The sequence below is a fragment of the Pleurodeles waltl genome, chromosome 4_2, assembly GCF_031143425.1.
Source record: "Pleurodeles waltl isolate 20211129_DDA chromosome 4_2, aPleWal1.hap1.20221129, whole genome shotgun sequence".
Lineage (NCBI taxonomy): Eukaryota > Metazoa > Chordata > Amphibia > Caudata > Salamandridae > Pleurodeles > Pleurodeles waltl.
The window spans coordinates 361,235,266-361,255,310 of NC_090443.1; the positions used below are offsets into that span (position 1 = coordinate 361,235,266).

The 20,045-nt window shown below is 44.2% G+C and overlaps 1 protein-coding gene across 1 annotated transcript in view; it reads left to right on the plus strand.

The window, feature by feature from the left end:
* Positions 1–4,707, plus strand: part of VAMP4 (vesicle associated membrane protein 4) — a 111,671-nt gene extending 106,964 nt beyond the window's left edge. The window contains exon 9 of the mRNA XM_069231444.1: positions 97–4,707. Within this exon, the coding sequence (XP_069087545.1) occupies positions 97–125 (29 nt within the window). The 3' untranslated portion in view covers positions 126–4,707. The remainder of the gene's footprint in view (positions 1–96) is intronic.
* The last annotated feature ends 15,338 nt before the right edge of the window (positions 4,708–20,045 follow it).

A 20,045-nucleotide genomic window follows, 5' to 3' on the forward strand; every position in this document is an offset into this window, starting at 1 on the left:
TTGACCAACTGGAATTTGACCCCCGTTTTTATTTTTAACCTAGTGAATACAGTTATCATTTGCTAAGGTGTTTTCTTTCTTTTTTTTCCTCTGCAGTGCCCATAGTATTGAAGTACCGGACCTGACACAGAGACTGAAATGAAGAATCCCATCTTAAAAACCACTTTAGGAAATTTAAATGCTGCATAATTTAAGCTTAACCCGTGTACATAACCCCGGATCGGTTCTGTTTTGTACATGCAAGATGTTGTCCTGGCCCTCCTACTCGCGAATTGCTGCCAATTCCAGGATATGACGAATGTGTACATTATTATTATTAATATATATAAAACGTAAATTAAAAAAAATGCCACTGCAGGTGGAGCCAGTGGGATTTCACGCTTTCTTGCTAGCTACTTATTTTCTCTTGCTTATGGTTTGTATTTTGGGCTGACCTCCTCTTTCCGACATCAGTCTTCATGATACTCCGCTAACCAATTTGGTTTTTACATTCCTAAACTCCTAACCCACAGTTATCAAATGACAGTCATTACTTGACCATTTTTTTTCTCTTCATTATATTTCTCAGGCAAGAAATCATTTTCACTTTGAGGCTAACTTTTTATGAGTATATTTAACGAAGAAGGTCTTGAGTCTGCTTGAGCTGTATTGATGTTTTTCGCCTACTCGTTTTCTGGCTGTTGCTGTGTTTTCTGCTTCTCAAGGCGGGTGTTGGTTCTCAGTCCAGAACCTTGTCTGTTTTGCGAAATGCTATTTTACACTTAAAAGGGAAACGACCATTGTTTACGGTTTTCGAGGCTCCTCGTTTACTTAAGTGGTTTTGCCTGTGCATGTATGGCATCATAAATTAAAAACACGTCACAGTACAAGGAGAAAAAACATTCTACTTCATCGGTCCCTCGTTGTTTTAAGAGACTGTAACTTGATCGGTTGCTACAGATCTGTAGAGCTTAGTTTAATGTTTAGTCTTGGTCTGCAGAGGTACAAAGCCGTTCTTCCAGAGCCTGTGCAATGTGTGTTAGTGGCATCTGTTGAGACACCGATGGCTAGATGTTATCATAAGTGGCCAGTAGACCTGTTAGGTGTTGATTGGCAATATTCTGTAAAGATGATAAGAATCTGGTTAGGCCCTACTCGCACCTCTGTGGTAAAAACACTTTTTTCTTTTTCTTTGGTCAAATATTTTAATTTTTTGTATTTTTATTTTTAAATATAATAATTACGAAGTCCACTTTTAACTTTACATGGCTATCGGCCGACAGTAGGGAAGCCAACAGTAGACATATTCTGCCAAGCAAACAATCACCCCTGGTCTTTGAAGGTTCATTCTGCCAGTATGTACTGTACCCAAGGGGATATCTGTTCTGAGTGGTTATGTCAGGACAGAAAGAAGCAAAAACCAACAATTTGAACCACATTAAGTACATAGCTATATGGGAATAAACCAGGTACAGGTCGTATTTGTTAACCCAACCAGGCCTCCATACTCCTGATCGCTCTCCAGAGCGCTCTCTAAATTAGTAAACTTCTTTGCAGCAGGTAGGCAGGCAATCCACAACTGATGTAGCAGTCTTTAAGACATACTGTTGTCTGTACTGGCAGCGTATACCTGAGACATCTCACCCTGCCCCTCTGTGGTAAAACTGTTTAAGAGGCGTTTGGGGGGTGGGGGGTGGAGGAAATTAACTTGCTTACGTCCTTTCACTAACAAAACCACCCCTGTATCTATCTATCTATCGATCTATCTAGGAGGGTGAAGAGCATGTAGTCAAAATTGCTCATCTTGCTGCTGAGACCCTAGGAAGAGGTATGGCTGTACCAACCAAACTGTTCTACATGGGGAGGGTGTTCTGATAGACTGACGACGAGGTCTAATCGCTAACAAGGTTACGGTCCCCTTTTCAGTTACTGAATAGCGATGCTTAAGGAGATTGACCTGCACTTTTACTGGGATGTAATGTTGCGACTGTGAAGCTGAGGTAAAACATCTTGTCTGAACATGCAACCCTCTTAATATTTGATCTCTATAGTCCTTGTAACAGAACTGTGAGCCCATTCCAGTTCAAGTTTTGAATATTGTTCTCATCAAAGGTCTAACTTTTTCACAAGCATCAAATTTAGTCTCCGAAAGTAACTTGCTCTGGATTTGCTCATATCACATGCAATTACTTAGTTTTGGAAAATACCTGAATTGCTTTGTAGATAAACAACTTTGCCCCACAGGTCTCACTTCAAAGTGTCATGCCTGGTGATTGGATTTATACCACACATGGATGCTGCTGTGAGGACAACGTTGAGATCGCTCATCCTTTTTGCATGCAGATTTAAAAGCACGAGGCCACTGACAGAGTTGTGAAGTATGCTACAGAATAAATAGAAGCATCATTTCACTTAGCCAATCTATTGCAGTGATCCATGTCTGCCCTCACCTATGGATTGTAGTTGAAGTCTTGATTTTAAGAGAGGGTAGCGCAGAAGTTAAATATTCACAGAAATAGTGAACAGGTTTGAGCATCTTTGGGCCCACTTCGTCCTTCAAGAATCTGTATCAGTGATGAGCTGAAAACTCGATATTTCTAGTGTATGAAATGAATGCGCTGGTCCTTTTAAGGATAAACCAGTGTTTTGTTGCATTTTTTTTCTTCTTCTAGTGCAGTTCACTTTTTGTCCCTCTAAGATCTGTTTTAGCCTCTCTGATAGGTACGTTGCATGTACAGTTGTCTCAGTTGCTTCCTAGCGATCATTTTTTTGTTGAAGCTTATTTAAAATCATGAAAGTATCATATTCTCCACATGTTTACATTACTTGTGCGGCAAAGAAGGGGAGAAATAAAGCATACCTAGCATTAAGTCCCCGAAAAGCAATGGAAATCAGTTTAGGAAGCAAAACGGGCAATGTTCCAACTTCCGAATGTTTATAAAGAGGCAGTCAGAAAAGTGAAACATTGGTGAATTGTAAAATAAATTATTATGTTAGATCTGCTGACTTCAGACAGCATATAATTCACATTTTTTTTATTTCATTGCAATAGTTAGTGTTGTGCACGTGTAATTTAAAACAGACATTGTCGGTTACACAACTAATGGCAAAAGCATTTGAAATTCTTTTGATAATTTATTAAGGTTAGTAAGATTTTAAAGAAACATGCAGGTTTTTCGAGTTGACACACAGGTACAGTAGTATGTTTGTCCTTGTACTTTGTTACAAAAAGCTAAGCTGTACCACCTTTAACCAGTTACAATGCTAAGTTGGTTGTTTGACAGATGTAGTTTGCACAGACCCATGTGCTAGTACTGGCTAAACCAGTCTAGTCTTTCACTCACCGAAGATAATTTAAATCTGGGTAATAATCTAATATACTAAGTAGGTTGCAAAATAATTATAAATCAAATTGAATAATTACTACCAAAACAATATTAGCAAGGCATCAAGAATTTCAGCTTTTTTCAACCTGTGCTAGCCTCGGGTGTCAGATGAAGTTTTGTATTTCTTGACGGTTTAACTTACCTTACCGTAGATCGTCTTGCAAGTTACTCAGCTTGTGCCACTAAACATTTCAAGTTCTCCACATCAGTGTTTCAGAACAAATTTGGTGCAAGCTAAGGGTATCATGATACTACAAAGTTAATGTAGTTGTCTTCTAGCAATGGAGACTCATTAGGTTATGGTATGTTATGCAGATCTGTAGCGCTCCCTATCACCCTGGAGGGTATCCTGGCGCTGAGCAGTTGTGATTTTATGCACACCTAAACCTTGAATCCTAAATTCTGGGAGGGCAAGCATGCCTGGGTGAGTACTAAAACGTTTGACAATTGGTGAACATTTGTGCCCGTCTTTTTTTTCACCCAGGTTCGGATTATTATTATTATTTGAATGTTGCACGTTCCACAGATAAATAATGTTGTTTGACATTTTGACTAAAAAATAAAAAAAAAGGTCCCGTGATGGTGAGCAAAGCGTGCCTGCTAGCTTCTCGTGGCAGCAAAGCAAATTTTGTTTAGGAGATGGGAAATGAGTCTTTTTCTAGTGAGGCTCAATGTCATTGTTTTAGTAGTTACCTGGGAAAAATGTCTTAGAAGCAGAACTCGACTTTGCTTATTCATGAAAAATACTCCCAGCGCATGGGAGTAGGAATCCATGCATTGTAATGAAATTGCGAGAAAAGCCACTTGAAGAATTCAAATGTGATTTACTGCCATTAACACTAAGGGTTTCAAAGAAAAGTTTGTGATTTTAATAGTTGGCTAAACTTTATCTTCCACTGATGGGTAATCCGAATTTAGCCTGAAGCACTCCCCTGCTACTGGAATTGTTCTAAATGAACAAGCTTTTGAGTGCCATTGCCTTATAGTTCTATACTGTTAGATGCTGTCTAGGGAAGTGCCTGCGTGACACTTTTCAGGTATGATATTGCCTGTACTGAGATTGTTTGCTGATAATGTCTCCTACTGATTTGAAGTTGCTATGTTTCGGACGTAGATGGCCATACAGCAGGGTTAGCATTCAGTAACTGAGCGCTCGCAGTGCAGCCCTTCATCCCTGCCTCTGCTATGTTTCTACTTGTACATAGGTATTGATGTTGTCTGATAATGTATTTGTTATCTTTCCTATTTATTTTTCTTTGAAAGTTGATTGTTTTGTTAAAAAGGGCATGATTTTTGAAATGATAGTAAATAAAGCATTAAAGAGTTGTGTTCTATAACCCAAGGTTTTCATTTTAAGTCTCTTTTTTTCCATTTTTTACGATTGTTCACTAGCCTAAAACAATTAGGGCTGTTCTTCGACAGAGTACAAAAATTGAATTGTTCTTCATTGACACTCACCGCAATAGTAAGTACCTATAAGCATCTGGTGTGTTTAACGTGAAGTGGTTGGCTAAGCCCTCGTTTGGATATTTTTTTAAACAAAATTATGCGTCCGATGTAGAGCACTTTTTTGTGAGAAGATCGTGGCTGTGCCTGCAGGTTTTACTGTTGCTTTCATTTAAGTTTACATTGACACACCTTCTCCCTCCTCGTTTATAATATTTGTAAATGGAAATCCTGTTAAATGCCTCAAACATTTTGATGCTTTGGGTTTGACTATAAACTGCGGATAACTTCCAGTCCATTAAAATCCGACACACCAGCTTTAGTTTGAATTTTTCTGCCTCTGTAGAAATATCCCAATACGGTCTTTATAATTTTTTGGCCTCCTGTTAGCCAAGAGGTTTGATTTTACTAAATTATATGTTTAACATACCTGTAGAGGGCTTTCAGTCGGCTCTCTTCATCCGTTGGTATGTTGGTGAGTAATTCTCATTTTTCATATGCCCACTGCAGCATGGAACATGGGGTAATGGTCCAACCCTGTTCAGTGTTTGGTTAACTTAACTGTGTGATGATATTCTGCCCTTTGAAAAGGAGTACAGACACACAAATTAAGTCCCTTAAGTACTAGGAAAAATTATGCCAAAGCACTTTTTGAAACCCAAAAATATTTTTTCTTTTTACCTATTTTTCTTAATGACGTAGGCCCAGCAGCTTCCCTAACAATCAAGCCTTGCAAAAACCATAACAATGCAAGTATTCGCAAAGCCTTAAAGGGTGGTGGCCAAAACCAGACCTTTTGCCTTTGACAGTGCTTGTTGTATATGGAATTTGAGTCATTAATTTTGCAAAATTTATTTTCGAATACCGTAAAAAGCATCATCACATTGTGCAGTTTATGCATATACATTTGATGAAACCGGAAAGAAAACACAGAATGAAGTGTAGAATAAAACCTGAGCATACATAAACCGACAAAGGTTAAACAGTGGAGTGTTACTGAGGAGACAGATGTGTCAATTACACCACTCTACTTAAAATTGATATCTCTGAAATGTTGATAAATTGTTTTGATGCAGAAAATGCCTTTTCATAGCATGTGTTGCTGTAGATAATGGGTATGTGCAAACCTTTTCCCAGTGGCCAAAAGGTTTGGTCTGTAATTTGACCGTGGGCTGCATTGACGCTAGCAGGGTGGTGGTTGGGGGAGCTGGGTTGGGGGCTGATTTCAGAGGAGGGGGTCGGGTGTTGTAATAAATAGGTGTAGGGGAAGCAAAACATATAAATTTAATGACTGAAGTGCACCATGTGAAACCAGAAAACCTGGGATTAATCTCTTCTTCCCCACTTTACCAAACTGTTATCCTAGGGAATTGTTTTATTTCACTGTCCCTCATTTTTCTTCATTAACACATAAAGAAGACCTCAAAATACATGACTTAAGGATGTTGGCTGTAAAAAACTTTTGCCTGTGTTTTATTTAGTAAACTATAGTATTCATCTAATGTAGGAACCAAGGCCACTTAAAGAGTGCACATAAATAACTGACTTGCTTTGTAGTTCACTATTGGAATTGTTGTCAGGGTGTGTGTGTGGGGGGCGGGGAATAAATGTTTCTAAATTTGTTTGAAAACTACCCCTTTAAAAAAAAAAAAAAAAAAACTTCTCAAAGCACTGATATGATCTAACGTACCTAGGTGAAATGGTTCTGTGTGTTAAATATACTTTTTGAATTTTGAAGACTATCATATTGTTAATCTTTTGCTGCAATATGTCATTAAAAATTAAGGTATTTCTAAATTTGAGCATGCAGGAGGACTTGGATACTTTCCTTTATTTAACTTCAATTAACGTTTAAAGAAATGCATGTCTGTTTTCTTTTTTTTTTTCTCCACATCGTTTTAATGTTAGTGCTCAGTTGAGTAAACCGCAGTGCTGCTGTTAACACACGGAGCCCAACACTAGATGGCGGATTTATGCACAGCCTGTGAATCCACAGCATTACTTACCATGAACAGATGTCTAATGGGTAAGTAACATTTTCCTTCTGCAACACTCCTGCTATCTAATGTTGGGCTCGGACATTTGCAAATAGTTTTTTCTCAGAAGAAGTCTTCCAAGTCGCAAGGTATAGTGACTCCTTAGTTGGGAATGCACATAGGCATAAACTCTATTGTTATGCTTTTTCTTTCCCCTCCCTTGTTTTCGGATGTTTGTTGATGGGTCTCAGTGTTAGGTGCAGACAGCACCTATTTTTGGGCCATCCAGTAGCATCAAAAAACTCTTCAACAATCGATCGAACTTTCATTGCAAATCAAGATACTAGAAGGTTATTTAATAATAGTGGAGCACTCAAAGATATATACGTAGAGTACTTAATGCAGTGCCTTATAGAACTATTTGAGGAAATGCGTTTCATAAAACAATGTATAGGAAAAAACACAAACGAACGTGTTGAAACATAAGGGTGTCCAAATTAAATGTGATCATTGAAAATTTTAATGTTAGTACATTCCTATGTAAAAAGAAAAGACCAACAAATAATTGTAGAATTCAAAATATATAAATAATATAGAAAATCAAAGAGAGAAGAGTAATTCTCTCGCACCAAAAGCACAATAAAGCTAATGTCCATTTACCTGAGGTTCGATCTGACAATGAAATACAAGAAAGTCCACTGTCTGTGAGACATCCGCTGATGGAAGTGGCTACCAGTTCATATGATGTGTATCCAAAAGTCCAATCTATTATAGACTTATCCGTAGATGGTAGTAAATCTCAGCCCATAAGGTGCTTACAGCCGACACATGTTTTGTCCCAAGCCCATGTTGTGTATTCGCAAGCACTACGCAGGGATTTATTTGATCCATTAGTTTAAATACATACATGTTCTGAAGTGTGCAACCTCTCCCTCTCATCTCCTAAGCTGCAGGTTTCGGGACATGGGGTCAGTTGCTGCCCACTTTGCTTCTACTTGTAGCAAGTATTCGATCAGTGGCGGCTGGGCAGCCTTCCAGGAAATTATAAATAAGCACTTAAAGAGGACCATGGCTAGATCTAATAACTTCATGTAGTGTTTGGTGTGTTTCGTCCTTTTAGTGATTCCTAACAGGCAGAGCAAGGGGTCAAGCGGCCACTGTACATCTATCACTGCTGATATATAGTCCATCATCTGAGTCCAAACCGGGGCTAGTGTTGGGCTCCCCCATACTATGTGTAGGAAGGTCGCATCAAGGTGGTGACAGTGCAGGCACAGTGGTGCTGCACCTGGGAATATTCCATAGAGTTGGTGCGGTGTGAGGTACGTGTAGTGTAACTAATTAAATTGTGTAATATTGAGGCAGGCATTTCAGGAGACCCGCTTTACTTGTTTCATGGCCACCTGCCATTGCTTAATTGTCAATGTAGTCCTGAAACACTCCTTCCAGCCAGCAAAGCTTACTGCGTGAGACATATTATGCAGCCTGTAAGGCTGTGTATAGCATTGTGACAGCTTTCTTACCCAAGCTGTGTTAGGATGCACTGAAGGCTATGCTGAAGGGTCAGTTCCTCCTTTCCTACCGCCCACATAACATGAGGGCGTTATAGGTAAGAAATGCCCCAGTGCCAAGCCAGTGTACACCCTGCAGCTCCTGGCAGGGGTACAGGGCACCATCCTTATGGAGGTCACCTTTATCAGAACACCCTGCCTCCTGCCATTGTATTTTGGCATGTACCCCCAGCAGGGAGCTCATTCTAGGTACTCTCCTGAGGGGGGAGTAGGGTGTCTGCTTGCATCAGGGCCGCATATACCTACTCCAGAGCTGCGTGGCAGCAGCCAGTCCAGGACCCATACCCTTGGACTAAAGTCTGCAATCTCCAACACTCCCTGGAAAACAGCAACATCACCTGTTCAGCCTGCCTTACAGTCCAGAAAGAACTGTTAACACAGAAGGAAGTGCAAGAGGGCCCATAAGTTGCATTGCCATGAAACCCTGATATTTTGGGGACCCAGGACATCAAGGCAGTATTGGGAACAGCTATGGTTGTCAGAACGAGAAATTTCCTACTTGTCTCTGAACTTCGAGGTGGTTTTCTCTTAGTTGAGAAAGAACACCAGGTAGAGCTCTGAGTTGTCTACACCACATTGAAGACGTTGACTGGGAGTACTGTGTCCTTTGAGGGTCACCTTTACCCAGCTTAGTGGCACTGAAACCAACTTTGACACTGAAGCCAAGTTTGATGGAGAATCAAGTCTCGACTGAACGCCCAGTTGGCACCGGAAAGAGTCTCAACTACCGAATGAGCCAATTCTGAACAACTTATTCTTCAGCATCTGTATCAGCTCGATGCGTAGCAGAAGCACGTGTTTATTCATCCTCAAACAGGGAGAATGTATACCAAGAATCCGGCAAAGACAACACACAATGCCTAGAAAAAGGTTAACATTTGAATAGGAAATTGCTGTAGGTCCTCCAACACCCCAAAAGCAGAGGAAATGCAGGGACAGGGGCACCAACCCCTCACCTCGTCCACTCCCCTGCATCACCTCCACATCCTTCCCACCGCCTCCTCCATCATTCCCTCCTATGCCCTTTCTAGAGGGGTCAGCTCAGCATTTTCAGAACTTATAATCTGATGTTAGAAGAAAAATGGTTAATTTTTCAAACTGTATTTAAAGCTGGTATTGAGTTGGGGAATCTTAATATTATTAACTTAGTGTCCGGGCAGCTGCAGCTATGGATTTTATTCATTACTCGTCTACAGTCATTTCAAATTATCAAAGTTTTTTTTTTTTATTTTTTTTTTTTAACTACGTTAGTCCTGGAAACCCTGCTTCCTGCGCTGATGTGGTCACTGCTCACGATCTTGGATTGGGTGGTCACTATTAAATCACTAATAGCAGCTCAGGATGATCTTCCTTGAACACAAGTGTCTTTTATTACAGAACAGGGGTGAGGAGCTTGTAACTTAGGTAAGATAATTTCCAAGACCACTATCTGCTGTGTCCTAAACATAGCTTACACTGCGTCAAGGGGTAATAATACAAGTGTCCTGAGTAGATGACACTCCTGGCTGCGTTTCCCTGGCTTTAAGCCAGAAGTTCAGCAACATTTGCTCTACTTGCTGTTCGATGGTGAGCACCCCTTCGGACGCCAAGTTGACCAAATGTTGGGGAAGTTAACAGAAAATACAGACAGCAAAAGCAATGGGTGCTCTTTAAACAGCCAACTTAAGGTGCACCTTTCGCAGGGATCAGCATGGGGGCAGGTATTAAAGCTACCTCTCCAGACATAACCCCCATCCACCCCCTTTCACCCTACAAGAGGCATGAATTCTAGACGGGCAAATAGAAATATTAACAGAGGTCATGGAGGCACTCGAGAAGGAGCACCTGCTAAGAAATGATGACTTTTACTAGTTCCTCATATCCAACAAGGATGGTTCACTTGGACCCATCCTGGACCTCAGACCACTCAACAGATACAGCCTGTTGAAGCATTTTCACATGTTAATGCTACAGGATCTGCTAACTCTACTCCAACAAGGCGACTACATAGTGCTAGATCTCAAGGATGACTACTTCCACATCTATTCTGCCCTGTGACGCTCCCTGTGGTACTTGGTGAGTGGCAAGCATTAACAGTTCAAATGACTTGCATTAGGGCTCTCCACTGTACCAAGGATCTTCACCAAGTGTCTGGCGGTGGCTGTGGCTCACTTAAGGAGATGTATGTATTTCCTTGGCTCGATTACTCACTTATTCTAGAGCTCAAGCCTTCCATGGTGCCTAAACCATACATAGGCAGCCATTTCACTACTCCACTATTGGGGCTTTGCCATAAATATGATCAAATTCTACCTACTACCACCGGTTCTAAACTAACATAGGCAGAGCTGTCACTACCCCCCAAAGAGTCACAACCTTTGGGGAGCTTGAATCTCTTTTTCAGCCAAAAAGTCACTTCACAGTCAAAAACGTAATGCATCTGTTAAGTATAATGGCTTCCTGTATTACAATTGGGTTAAGTGAGGGATGTAGTCTTGGTAATTGTCAGTGCCCACCGTTCTTTGCTGTGGTGGCACATCAGCAATTTGTTGCAGGGCAGGCTTTTTCAGGACCTTCTTCCACATTAACGTAGACCCATCCCGAGTTGGGTGGAGACCTCACCTCAATCGGAACACAGTTCAGAATTTATGTACTCCAACTCAACAACCTTGTTACGTCAACTACTTGGAGCGTCCTGCAGTCCAGTTTGCTTTCAAAGCCTTCCTACCACTTATTTGCAACAGAGTAGTCCTTATCAGGCCTGACAACATTATTGCCATGTACTAACTACAGAAACGGAGGGTACCCACTTACGCAGTCTCTCCTAGCACAATCAGTTTGGTATTGGGCCATTACTGCCCATATTCACCTGCTGGCAAAATACTTACATTGTGTGGACAATGACTTTGTGAACCTATTAATCAGGATGCATCCAGAGGTCCATGAATGCAAACTCTGCCCTTTGATCCTACAATGGTATTTCAGCTGCTAGAGCACTCCTGACATGGATCTGTTTGACACTGAGAATGCAAAATGCCCAAACGTGGCCTCCAGGTATCCACACCCCTGTTCCCTTGGAAATGCTCTATGGATCAGTTGGTCAGAGATATTTGCCTATGCTTCTCCGCTCCTTCTACAAATGATAGGGAAATACAGTAATCTTCACACTGGACAGGCAGCCATGGTTATCTGCTCTGTCTGGTCCATCAACCTACCTGAGAAGCTCCTCAACAGAGTTGATTTCCTCACCAGAGCCTAAGGACAGATCAGACATCCAGATCCCAAACAACTGAATCACATAATCTGGCACCTGGCATTTTAGAATTTGGCTACTTAGGTTTATCCCAAGAATGTATGGACAACCTGAGGGAGACTTGTAGATCCACCACATGTGCTTGCTGTTCTGCCAAGTAGAAATGGCTTGTCCACTGCCATGCCGAAAATAATATAGATCCTCTTACACCTGCTGTTGAAGAAATCATTACCTACTTCATGTATGAAAGTCAGCCTTAGCGTATACCTCTATATGCCTTCATTTAGCAATAGTAGTGCCATACATGGAGAACAGGCAGCATTCCTCCCTTTTCTGCATTCCAGTGTTTAAATATGTCATGGAGGTCCTTAAAAGGGTTATTCCTGCGAGAGTCCCATTATGGAATCCTAATGTTGTCCAGTCCAGACTCCTAGGTCACCCATTCGAGCCACTACATTCCTGTCACCTGCAGTATCTTTCCTGGAAAGTATAGTTTTTAGTGGCAATAACTTTATGCTGCATTAATGAAATACAAACTTTCACGTTATAGGAACCCTTTTATATAGGTTCAAAAAGACAGGATAGTTCTCATGACAAATCCTTGGTTCTTTCCCAAGGCGGTTTCCCCATTCCACCTTAATCAGACCATAGAACAACCAGTTTCCTTTCCCAAACCCAGACACTGTATCACAGAGAGCCTTACATACTCTAGACTTAAAACATGCTCTCATGTACTACATTGATAGAACATGTTTCACAAAACTGATCTGCTATTTGTGGCCTTTGCAAAACCTCACAAATGACAATCCATACCAAAGACAAGCCACTGCCTTTGAAGAGTTACTGCTTTACAGTCCGTGCAGAGCATGTGCATCTTCAGCAACACATGCTGTGAACGTCAAATGTTACCCTTTATGCATCTGTAGCATGTAGTGCCGTAGATTCACATGCACTCACCTCCCCAGTCACATCTGGATGCAACATTAGATGTCTTCATTATCTTCTTTCATGAAATGTACATGTGCATCAAACAATCCTCACTCCACTGCATACAACTCGAACCCGCTTTAGAGAAAGCTAGAATGGAAAGACTTCTTTGAAAGCAAAAGAAAGTTGCAAACATCTGTGCCCAACGCTAGATGGCAGAAATCTGCAGAACATGTGAATCTACATTACTACATGTTGTGAGCAGATGCTTACATGGTAAATAACATTTTCCTTATTGGTGATTCCTCCTGAATGAAAACACCGCAGTCAGAGTACAATAGAATACATTTTTTTATCAAAAGCCATGTCAATCGAGAGGACCACACGGGTCGAAGAGAGAAGATGCCAATGCGGTTACAAGGCCTAAACCATCTGACTTCTTATAAAAAGGATTGAGATAGGTGGAGGTAAAGTTTCCTTCCTTCAGATAAAGACACAGCCATTGGTCGACATTGAAACATCTGGAAAAAAGAAATAGTAGGCCCGAAGAATAAAAATGTGACTTGAAGATGAAATGGCAGCTTTACTGTTACTTGTTACAGGCACGCTGATCCTGATGTCTGTGCCTGCCACAAGCCCTTTTTCTCCCCCTTGGCCTTTTGCATTGGTACAGGCTGGGTCTGATTGGCATTGTGGGCAATAGAATGTTCCCCAAGAGATCAATAATGCTTGTTTTTTCTCCTTTGGATGGCACACAGGTTGGCAGCTCATTTTAAACACATTTTACCGGTAGCATTAATATCTGCAACCCTAGCCTGGGCTTACCAGGTGACATGGTAGTAGTTCTCTAGTCCTGGGGGCTTTATTTTATTTATTTTTTTAATTATTTTTTTTTAATAACTTTAGTTGCTTTAGATACACATGATCTACATGTTTCTACCATCTAGTGTTGGGCTCAGACTGTTCTATGGTTCCCACAAAAGTTAAGACTGGGTATTAGGATGAAAGAACTTCAGGATGTAGGGACTGAGTCTTTCTACCTAATTAGGAAATGTCGTCCCAATTACTAGCTAGCTCACAGTGCATCACCTTAACCTTCCCAGGGTAACATGATTTTAGCAACCTGGAACATGACCACTCCGATTCCCAAGGAAATAGTGGAAATGGATCTTGCCCTTTCATTGTTTACTCATGCATGCCCAGGGTAGACACAAGAAAGATACAAATAAAGGTTTTTAAGCATTTATTGAAACAATTATATCCTTGCATAGAGAGAATGAACTGTGGTTATTAATCAGATGAGACAAAGCAGTGTAACTAGCATTACCAACATGGTGAACAGAATAAACTATCTGTTAGAAATGGGGTCCTTGGTTGACAGTCAGGTTGCCCCCTGTTCAAGCAAAGACCCTCACTCTAGTCAGGGTAAAAGAGAATCACCCTCAGCTAACCCCTGCTTACCCCCTTGGTAGCTTGGCAGAGCAGTAGGCTTAACCTCCGAGTGCTAGGCGTAAAGTATTTGTACCAACACACACAGTAACTTAATGAAAACACTACAAAATGACACAACACAGGTTTAGAAAAATAGGAAATATTTATCTAAACAAAACAAGACCAAAACGACAAAAATCCACCATACACAAGTCAAGTTATTAATTAAAAATCAAAAAGAGTCTTTAAGTAGTTTTAAAAACACACTAGCGCTGCTAGAGTGAAAATGTACCTGGTGTGCGTCAAAAATAACCCCGCACGGGCGGGCGTGCGTCGAAAATAACTCCGTACGGCGGTACTAGAGTCAAAAATCCAGCCGCACAATGAGTCGAAGGTCCAGCCGCGCAGGTTGCGATCTCCCAGCCTCCGTCAGCGATGCTGCGCGTCGTTTCTCCTGCTCCGTGCGTCGATTCTTCGGTCGCGTTTCCTGCGAGCGTCGTTTCTCAGCTGCGGAGCGGGCGGCGCGTCGTTTTTCAGCCGCAGATCGGATTCGTGTCGATCTTTTCCCCGCAAGGCGCTCTGTGCGTGGATTTTCTTGTCTTTAGGCTGCCAGCTTCTCCTTTCAGGGTCCCAGGAACTGGATGGGCACCACAGGGCAGAGTAGGAGTCTCTCCAGAGACTCCAGGTGCTGGCAGAGAGAAGTCTTTGCTGTCCCTGAGACTTCAAACAACAGGAGGCAAGCTCTAGATCAAGCCCTTGGAGATTTCTTCTCAAGATGGAAGGCACACAAAGTCCAGTCTTTGCCCTCTTACTCTGGCAGAAGCAGCACTGCAGGAAAGCTCCACAAAGCACAGTCACAGGCAGGGCAGCACTTCCTCCTCAGCTAACAGCTCTTCTCCAGGCAGAGGTTCCTCTTGATTCCAGAAGTGTTTCTAAAGTCTGTATATTTGGGTGCCCTTCTTATACCCATTTTAGTCTTTGAAGTCACCTTTCTTCAAAGGGGACTCACACCTACTTGTGAAATCCTGCCTTGCCCAGGCAAGGCCTCAGACACACACCAGGGGGTTGGAGCCGGCATTGTTAGAGGCAGGCACAGTCCTTTCAGATGAGAGTGACCACTCCACCCCTCCCTCCTAGCAGAGATGGCTAAGCAGGAAATGCAGGTTACACCCCAGCTCCCTTTGTGTCACTGTCTGGTGTGAGGTGAAAAACAACCCAACTGTCAACTGACCCAGACAGGGAATCCACAAACAAGGCAGAGTCACAGAATGGTTTAAGCAAGAAAATGCTCACTTTCTAAAAGTGGCATTTTCAAACGCACAATCTTAAAATCAACTTTACTAAAAGATGTATTTTTAAATTGTGAGCTCAGGGACCCCAAACTCCACATGTCCATCTACTCTCTAGGGGAATCTACGCTTTAATCATATTTAAAGGTAGCCCCCATATTATCCTATGAGAGAGACAGTCCTTGCAACAGTGAAAAACGAATTTAGCAGTATTTCACTGTCAGGACATCTAAACCACATTACTATGGGGGTGATTCTGACCCCGGCAGTCTGGCCGCGGTCAGTGCAGGAAAACCGGCGGTCTCCCGCCGGTTTTCCGCTGCCCCTAAGAATCCTCCAAGGCGGCGCAGCTCGCTGCGCCGCCGAGGGGATTCTGACCCCCCCTACCGCCATCCTGTTCATGGCGGGAAAGCCGCCATGAACAGGATGGCGGTAGGGGGGGTCGCGGGGCCAATGGCATGGGCACGGCAGGGGCCCCCGTAAGAGGGCCCCGCAAAGAATTTCAGTGTCTGCCTTGCAGACACTGAAATACGCAACGGGTGCCACTGCACCCGTCGCACCTTCCCACTCCGCCGGCTCGATTACGAGCCGGCATCCTCGTGGGAAGGGAGTTTTTCCCTGGGCTGGCGGGCGGTCTTTTGGAGACCGCCCGCCAGCCCAGGGAAAAACTCATAATACCCTCCGCGGTCTTCTGACCGCGGAGCGGTATAATGGAGGGCGGAATTCTGGCGGGCGGCCTCCGCCGCCCACCAGAATCAGAATCACCCCCTATATGTCCTACCTTATCCATACACTGCACCCTGCCCTTGGGGCTACCTAGGGCCTACCTTAGGGGTGCCTTACATGTAAGAAAAGGGAAGGTTTAGGCCTGGCAAGTGGGTACACTTGCCAAGTCGAATTTACAGTGTAAAAATACACACACAGACACTGCAGTGGCAGGTCTGAGACATGATTACAGAGCTACTTATGTGGGTGGCACAACCAGTGCTGCAGGCCCACTAGTAGCATTTGATTTACAGGCCCTGGGCACCTCTAGTGCACTTTACTAGGGACTTAACAGTAAAACAAATATGCCAATCATGGAGAACCAATTACGTACCATTTCACACAGAGAGCATATGCACTTTAGCACTGGTTAGCAGTGGGAAAGTGCTCAGAGTTCAAAAGCCAACAGCGACAGGTCAGAAGAAAATAGGAGGCAGGAGGCAAAAAGACTGGGGATGACCCTGCATAAGCAAAAGTCCAACACTATCCAACCGTGGCAATCTTATTCCTATGTAGCCCTACCTATCACTAACTATGCTCTGAGAACATAGCAGGTGTACCCTCTGCCAAATCTCTAAGGACAGCCTGAACCCACCATACCTGCATAACTGAGCCGAGGAGACATTCTAAAGTAGAGGTGGCAATCCTTCTCTGTAAGACGAAAGGTCAGCGCCTGCAGGGTTACATATCGAACATAGAATTAATTCCAGGAGAATCTTAGCCGGAGTGTTTCTCTGACCCTTGTAGAGAAGTGCACCTTTCATATATTTAAAACCTCCCTATGTTAGATGTGCAAATCTGATGTGTAGATATGTGTAAGTTTCAGGAGCTGTGTCCAAACAGACAATGCAAGCACTAGGATATCTTGTTCTATGTGTCTAGCCTTGAACAGAATGTACAGACTTTGTCTCGAAAGGCTTACTAGAAACAAATAGCATGTACAGCGTATTCTCAGTGCATTATTGTGCAAGCATAAAAACATGTAAAATATCATTGCTAAAAACGATGTCGGCCTAAAAAGTATAAAATGTAAAACTAAGGGGCCCTGGATGCACGGCTTCAGGCTTGCGGCCTGCTCTGACAGAATCGAAGGTGCAGGGCCCAGATCCATGGCACCCAGAACTGGGCTGGCGGCGGGTTCTGAGCAGGTGAGGAGAAGCGAACAGGGGGTGGGGTGGGGTGGGGTGGTGGATGGGAGGGACCTCACCACCAGGTGAGACATAAGTGGCTTGCTGGAGGCTGTCTACATCCAGTGCAGCCTAGTGTCCCGGACTGTGCAGAGGAGGTCCGAGAGAGTGGGCTGGGACGGCCTGGTTGGACCCTGGAGATGCCCCTCCCCCTTGGGCTATTGGCCTGCCTGGAGGATTGGGGCCTTCGCTGGGGTCATGAGGCGGGAGCCCCCAACTTACGATTGAGAAGGAGTGAGAAGGATCACTGGTGCCCCCTCCCCGATGGTCTGAGTGTGCTTGGGTGAAGCTAAGATCCGGTTGTGCCCCGGGGCCTGGTAGTAGGCGGAGGTTTGGTGCAGAGGAGTGCCTCCCACCTGCCCCAGTAGAACGGACATGCTTTGTCTTGTTCCACTGCCTTAACTGGACCAGAGAGCCCAGAACAGCACCTTCATAAGGGGTACATTACATGTCACCCTAAGGTAGTGAGACGGTCTTGGTGGAAGCTCTGGACTGAATAGACATGGCCTGGTGGGAGCTTCGGTATTCTCTTCGCCTGGGAGGGAAGGGGGGGGGGGGCAGCACAGGGCTACGAGACTTTTGCCTCGATGGGCAAAGATAGGCACACCCGTTCTGCCACCTCCCAAACGCAGATTGACCAATATGCCACATGGCTTCGGGCAATCAGTCAGCACCCAGCGCAAAAGAGACATTGGGCTCCCAGGCAATCCAATCAACACAAGTGGTGATCGAGACCAAAATTGGGTAAGTACGCATGGACGTGGCAATTCTGCGTCAGGACCTCCAAAATGCCACTGCATGCATTGCTGAAGCAGAAGCCCTCGTATCCACAGTGGAAGATGATGTCTCAACACTCCAGGCCCACGTGTCCTCATTGTGCACCAGCACTGCGGACCTCCATAGGTGAACTGAAGATGCTGAAAACTGTTCCTGCCGCAAAAATGTGCGAGTGGTGGGCTTTCCAGAAGGCATGGAGGGGGCTGATCCCAAGGGAAGGACTGACTTTTTCGGAAACTGGATTAGATCTTGGATGCTCCCAGACCTCCTGTCATCATGGTTTGTGGTGGAAAGGGCCCATCGGGCTCTGAGCCCCAGGCCATCTCTCTGTGCCCAACTAGACCCATCATTGCACGAATCATGAACAACAGAGATGTGGTTCGCGGGAGTCCTGCAGGCAACCGGGTCTCTGATGTGACAACACCAAGGGTCTTATCTTTCTGGACTACACCTGTGAAGTACAACAACAGCGGAGATCATACACAGAAGTGAAGCAAAAGCTCACGGCCTTGGTACTACAATATCGCCTTCTGTTTCCGTCCTGGTTACGGTTTATTCAGAACAAATCGCACTTTTTCAGTTATCCTAAGGAGGCTTGTCAGTGGGTCACTGAAGAGCATCCACTCCATGGCATGTATGGCCAGAAGTCAAAGAACCTTGCCACGGTTGTGCCGAGGTCCCACAGCCCAAGCCAAAATGGAAATGCAGTGGATCCAGGAGGCGATGCGGGAGTGCCCACTCGGAATCCCCTCCTCGATCTGCGCTGGGCTGAGCATCGCCCCGGTGCCATTCGGTCCTGGGGCAGACCCAGGAGAGTGGTACTAACAAATGATGGATATAGTCACAATAGGGTTGGCTCAGTCTCCAAATGCAGTACCCCTCCGTGATGACTCCAACCTCTCCCAAAGCCCGGTCCTCTGACCTTGGCACCCTCCACAAACATAACATTGGAATCATGGGCAGCGAAGGATGCACCTAGATACACTGAGCTAGTTCAGAAGGGGTGTTCCCCTCCCCATTAGATGTTTTCCTAATGAAGTACAAATTTCTAGTTTTAACCTTTCTTTGTTTCAGGGTGACAGATGCTTCAAGCAGTGAAGTATGGGGTGGGGAGGGAGTTGGGGGCGGGAGGTTGATTACTTGTGGTTTCACCTTGATTGTTCAATGCATGTTCCACTTGTTATTTCCATTCCTTGTTTCCTAAGTGATGACACACACTCCAGCAGATTCCTGCTGTGTGCGTTGAAACAACGGGGCTCACGCTATGGGGAGCCTCGGTGCACTGCCTTTGAAATGGAGCATGTGGAGGATCCTCCCCCCACAACACCCGTCGGTTACGTAACTCTTAGATCCCAATGGTATTTAGCATTTTATCTTGAAACGTAAAAGGTCTCCTGGATTGTGTGACGGGAAGCGCAGTGTATGCCTTCGTCCACCACCACCTCCCAGACAAATTTTTCCTTCAAGAAACCCACCTTATGGGGACAAACTAACCTTCCTGGCCTGTAAGGGGCATATCACGCAGGGTATGCCCGGGGCTTCTGTGTGGTGGCCATTGTCCTGAGGTGTTCCTTCCCCATGATGGTCACAAGTGAGTTCTGTCATTGTCAGGGCTGATTCGCAGGTCTGTCAGTGACCTGGAGGGCCAATGTGTACACCATATCAGTGTTTACATTCTGTCTGCAAATCTTCCCATTTGCTTACACAACCTATCGGAGGTCCTCCTCAACTTCCCTCAGGGTATCACGGTTCTGAGGGGAGACTTCAATGCAGTCCCTGAACCCAAGATGGATTTTCTGGGGACCCCTTGATGGCGAGACGGACCAGGATGAGTCACCTTCGGGATTGGTTTGATAAACGTGGGCTGTTTGACACCTGGAGGACCAGGCATCCACACAGCTGTCAGTTTACTCACACATCGACCATGCATCGGGCCCACTCCCAGATTGACTGACTTCTTTTACGGACTGTAGACTGCATGCTCCTATCCCACATACAAATCCTCCCCTGCGGGACCTCGCACCACTCACCAGTTTTGGGAAGCATAGGCATGCCAAGACTGAGCCAGAGACCAATGTG